This window comes from Gavialis gangeticus, unplaced genomic scaffold (assembly GCF_001723915.1).
Source record: "Gavialis gangeticus isolate Ggan-Ray unplaced genomic scaffold, GavGan_comp1, whole genome shotgun sequence".
In the NCBI taxonomy this organism is placed as follows: domain Eukaryota; kingdom Metazoa; phylum Chordata; order Crocodylia; family Gavialidae; genus Gavialis; species Gavialis gangeticus.
Genome location: NW_017729033.1, coordinates 4,921,873 through 4,927,341, shown reverse-complemented (window position 1 = coordinate 4,927,341; position 5,469 = coordinate 4,921,873). Strand labels below are relative to the sequence as shown.

General features: G+C 47.2%; 1 protein-coding gene across 1 annotated transcript; it reads right to left on the bottom strand.

The window, feature by feature from the left end:
* Positions 1-718: 718 nt before the first annotated feature.
* LOC109303598 (vomeronasal type-1 receptor 2-like) lies at positions 719-1,681 on the bottom strand. Its single transcript, XM_019525802.1, has one exon. It carries the CDS (start codon positions 1,679-1,681, stop codon positions 719-721), a length of 963 nt encoding a protein of 320 aa, XP_019381347.1.
* Between the last annotated feature and the right edge of the window lie 3,788 nt (positions 1,682-5,469).

The window sequence follows — 5,469 nt, the reverse complement described above, 5'->3', positions numbered from 1 at the left end:
GCACTTTCTTGTGCTATTTTCACTTGTGCAAATAAAGATCTGAAAAATGCAGATTCCGCTATTAGTTTTCTTTGTATCCTTTAATTTCCTGAACACATACACATAAGGAGTCTTGGACCTTTAGAGAGATTTTGTTACCTGGTTTTTAGCTCTGTTGTTCACGTATCTATTGCTGAATGGAAAACAGGCACAGATGACAGTGACAGTGCTAATAAGAAGAGACTCCCCCCTCCTCCCCACCCCCTTTTTGCAGCTTTAAAACATAAGGAATAGCAAAACCTGAATGCTTAGTCACATGCGCATATGCTCTTTTGTTTAAAATCTGGGCCACTACTGGTCAGTAATGGTCACGGAATTTCCATTTGCTTTCATCTGCCTGAAGGCAAATGTTTACCTGCTTGTTGCCTTTTGAAATTGGCTTTCGGCAGGGTGTTTTCTGCAGATTTCCCTGTGTAATGTCTAATAGGCCTGTTATCTGAATAGTTCCTTACTCTGGTTGACACTGATCCATTGCTTTTGCTGTGAAAAGGAGAGGAAACAGCAAAAATGGGGACCTTCTGCATTTAAAACAATATCCAAGGCAGAATGTCTCACAAAGACCTGGTCGAAGGGTGCCTTTAAGTATGCACAGAAATCCGGGATTACAAGGTACGTTTCTGCTTTGAAGGTTGGAGAACACATCTGCTGTTTTATAAGGATTGGTATCCCATTAAAGCTACTATTCCACGCTCTGAACAACCGTGGACTTCTTGCATTTCAGGCACCAGCAAGCTTCATTCAGATATTCTCTGACTTTACGGTATCCAAACACCACCACATAGGAGCTGGCAGAGTAATAAATAGAGGAGAGAAGTCCATAGTAACTGTTGAGGATGCTGTGTTCAAAATTGCTCTCAATGAGTCCTGAAACAATGGCAATCCAGACCATGTCACTGGAGATCCAGCAGACAACGTAGATGGACAGCAAAGAAAGCAAGATTTTTGTGGCCTGCGCTGTGTGTTTATTCCAGCTGGTCTCCATGTTTGAGACTGCCCTCACTTTTCTCCTGTGTCTGCAGAGAAGGTTAACGATGAAGCCATTCAAGATGATCACAAGGATGATGACAATGAGATCCAAACTGACTGAGCTGTACGTGGTGAACTTTGTGAGGAAGTTCCCGGTGGACCTGATACAGGAGGTGGCCCCTAGATATATGATGGTCCGGTTGTTGTTTTTCTCCATCTCTTTGTCATATTGAAGGTAAGGGATGTGGAAGAGGATGCTGAATATCCAGCAGCCCACAAGGATGCTGTTCACGTACTGCCCCTGGTGCCTGTAGATGAATTTTGACCAGCGGTGGTTCGGTCTCTGAATTTTGATCAGATGAAGGAAACTCAAGTTCTCCACCGACCAGATGCTGATCAGCCTCAGCATGTGGTAAGTGTAGAGAAGGATCCGACACTCCTGCTCTCCGGAAATCTTGGTGTTGGTAAAGAAGAGGAGTCCGGGGATTTCCTTGTAGCAACAGAGCAAGAGGTTCACCAGGGCCATATTGATGATAATTTTGTCCAAGGGCTGAAGGACTTTGTGCCGGATCGCATTGCTGATGAAGGCAAAAAGGATGACCAAGTTGCCTACTGTGCCAATAAGTGCCGATAAGTAAATAATGATAGCTGCAATATAGGCAGGGTCAAACACCATAATGATACCAGCACCGAGGGAAAGAGGATTTCCTTTGTGCTGCTTAAATTTTCTCTCCTTTCTTTTACCCCTCTGGCCTGCGTGGCATTTGCATATCGCCTCTGCTTTTTGCCCTTTCCTGCCTGTTTCTGCTGCAGCGCTCCTGCCAGATCTTTTTTTCTTGCCCACCACCTCAGCACAAGGCTATTCTCCTCCACCCCCTAGCATTTGACAAGCTGTTTCATAGTCCACTGCACAAAGCACTCAGAGGTGTGATTGCTTTGCTGTTTGTTTAACCACCGTTATCTTCTTCTCCTAAGAGAGGTCAGGTGGGCTTGAGATTAAGGGAATGACTAATGGGTAACTGGGGCAGCTCTCTGATGGCAAGTGTGGTGGATCTGAAATCCCTTTTACATTTTCTGGACAACTGTATTAGAGTGAAACCTGCAGTAAGTGCTCAGCCATCAAGGCAAAAGCCAGAGGTCACCAAGTGGTGGTGGGCACTGATCTCCCGAGGTCACGAAGGGGAGGTGGTCACTGATAGGAGATCAAGCAGAATTGCACTGCAAGTTGCACGAGGCTGTGGGTGTGAGAGGAGAGAGAAGAAATGGTGCAGCATCCACCATTAGGACTATATTATGTTACCCTTGCTTGGTTTTTTAGGCAAGGCTCAGATGGAGAGGGCAGAAGGGTTATTTCCTCCCATAGTCTCAGAGACGAAGAGCTGCTGGAGCAGGTGAGGAAGCACATCCTCTCTTTCTCGGCATGCTTTCTATTCCCAGCTCAGTTGCTGACTGGCCCTGTAACTTCCAGGAAGACCCTCCCCTACCCCAATAAAAGGATTTAGGCATCTAAAGTCCACCCGAGTCTAAAATAGTGACCCAGAAACACCCTCCCCCCACACCACCTCAGCAGCCACCTCCCCCTGGAGGTGCTTTAACTCACAAGACATCACAAAATTTGAATCAAAATCTCCACGAGCACTTAGGAACATTGCTCGATATATACTGCCTTTCCTAAAGCATCAGCCCGAGCAAGCCTGACCAGCGCATCTGAACGATGCGTGACCTCCATACATAAGCAAAACCTGGCACGTGGGCCAAGGATGCTTGGCTCTGGAACTGAAGACTCACAATGACGGGAGTCTTCTGCTTGTTGCTACATCCTCTTCCTGAAGGAGCTAATTAGTCTCATCCAAAGAAAAGCCAACCTTCTTGGGTAGGTCTACACCATAACTTGCAGCATGTTGCATCGACCAGGTAACAGCTGTAGTCCAGCTGCGGCAGCAAAGAGCCCAGCATGGGTGAAATACCTTGTTCAGATAGCTCAGTGCTGCAATATAGACATACCCCTTACTCCAGCCAATTCCCGTTATCATTAATCTCCCCGCAGAAGAGCGATGAGTGGCAAAGATTCATTAACCAGCTTTGTACAGCTGATGGTTCCCCTCCCCGTCTCCACACGACCTTCCTCTGTTCTGGGAGGCTGGGAAAACTTTCCTACAGCACAGAGGGTTTTGTTTGCCTGTGACGCATCTGTTCGCTGCAGCCTGACAGTGAAAGCCATGAGAACAGGCAGGTGTCCTGCGTAAATGGCCAACCTGGTATATATGGTATAGATCTTGTAAACACTGGTGGCCCCTATATATGGTTAGTCAAAGACGGGTCTTTCCCAGGGGCTGGAATCACTTGTGCATTGTTGGCTGACTGAAGACAAGTTTAAGTAAAAAAACAAAACACCCCCAAACCAAAATCCCCAAAAGCAAGCACACACCACAGCCCTTCCATGCTGACTTGGTTCCTGTTATACAGGAAAGGCCAAGGGCCCACTTAGAATCACAGATTCATAGAAAACGAGGGTGGAAGGGACCTCAGGAGGCCAAATCTAGTCCAACTCCCTGCTCAGAGCAGAACCAGCCCCAACTACATCATCCCAACCAAGGCTTTGTCTAGCCAGGCCTTGAAAACCTCCAAGGATAGCGACTCCACCACCTCTCTGGGGAGCCTGGTCCAGTGCTTTACTACCCTCCTGGTGAGAAAATTCTTCCTAATATCCAACCCAAACTTCCCTTGATGCAATTTGAGCCCATTGCTCCTTGTTTTGTTATCTGTCACCACTGAGAACAGTCCAGCTCCATCCCCTTTCGAACCTTCCTTCAGGGAGATGAAGGCTGCTATTAAATCCACCCCCTCAGTTGTCTCTTCTCCAAACTAAATAAGCCCAGTTCCCTCAGCCTCTCCTTATAAGTCATGTGCCCCAGCCCCTGAATCATTTTGTTGCCTTCTGCTGGACTCCCTCCAATTTGTCTGCTGGATTTGCCTTGACCTAGACAAGTGGTCCTTACACACACAAGATGTTTTCAAGCACATCCAGCTAATTAAAGCTGCATCCTGGCACCCAGCAGTGCCGACAAGTTGCTGGCTGACATGCTACTGAATGCAGCAGCCCCCTCAGGCTGGTTTTATTTGGTCTGTAGCCATTTTGGATAACCTCTTTGCTCCACAGGTTTACTGCTTTCTTAAGGGACTGTAACAAGGTGCATGGCTCCGGGACTGGAGCCCCGCTTGCTGCAGGGTAATAACCTGCCCACCTAGGCGTCATGGCCCAGCAGACAGGGATGATTAGCTAGCCCTGGGGGAAGTTAAAAGTTCCCAGAGAGATGACGCTGGGGAGGGAGGGAAGCTGGGAAGACATCCAGCACTGAAGCACTACAGTGAAGCCCTTGGCTTGGATAGAAGAGATGGGGGGGTCTCTGTTGATGTTTTGCTATTCTGCTTAGTTTGAGGTAGGAAAGGGGAAAGGATGGCTCCTGGGCTTGGCCAAAGGAGTAACAACGCACTACAGGGACCGTAATGGGTTTAAGACAAAAGTCGTTCATCTCCGTGGTATTTAGCTTGGGCTGTACGTGCTTTTTCAGAGACCGGAGAAATGGCATTTCACACCTATAGGCTTGTCTGATGTCTCTCCCAATTATGTAGTGTGTCCAATCAAAGATGTGACCAAACAAGTTTTGTTTCTGGCAGGTACAGCTGGGCTGAGGTAGTGCAGAACTTGAACTCACACCCATGATCTGCCACTAGGCACTTTAAACATCCTGCCACTGCTCTTCTCACCGCTGTAATGTAGAGTTCATCCAAGTCAAGATATCAGGGCAGGGAGGGTTGCAGTATGGGGAGAGCAGTGGCATTTTCATCTTCGTGTTTCTATAGAGCAGTGGTTCTCAGCCTTTTAAGGTTTAAGGCATCTCTCCATAACTTTTCTGCATTTAGCCCCCCATTTCAAAAACGATTCTCACTTGTTTTCTGACTATAGAAATATAATGGAGCAGTTTCTCTCAGACAGAGCACAGCATGGCAGAATGGTTTTTGATGCTCTGGATTTGTATTTTAAGTCTCCAGGGTACTTCTGTAAATCAAGTGTAGATATTTGCACGCCTAACTGCCAGTATTGTGTAGCACCCTTCAAAGGATCTCATGCAACCCAGTCAGAGAATCACGGTTGTAGAGGATAAAGAAATCCAAGTTTCTTTATCTCTCATCTTGAGGGCAGTCAGAAGGTGCACCTTGGTCCAAAAGCAAAGCAGCCCATTCGTCTCAGAAAAAGTGGTGCTCATCAAGACATTTGGAGGAAATCCTTGCTCATTAAAGACAAAGGATGTGTTACATGTGTCCCAGGTCTGAGGCATAATGACATCTCTTCAAGGCATTGTTAAGCTCTTAGACAGGAACCTCCTGTGATTTGCAAGAGGGTAGATTTCCTCGCTCACCCTCTGGGTGAAAGGAAGCAGCAGAAGGGTGCGGGGGGGGGGG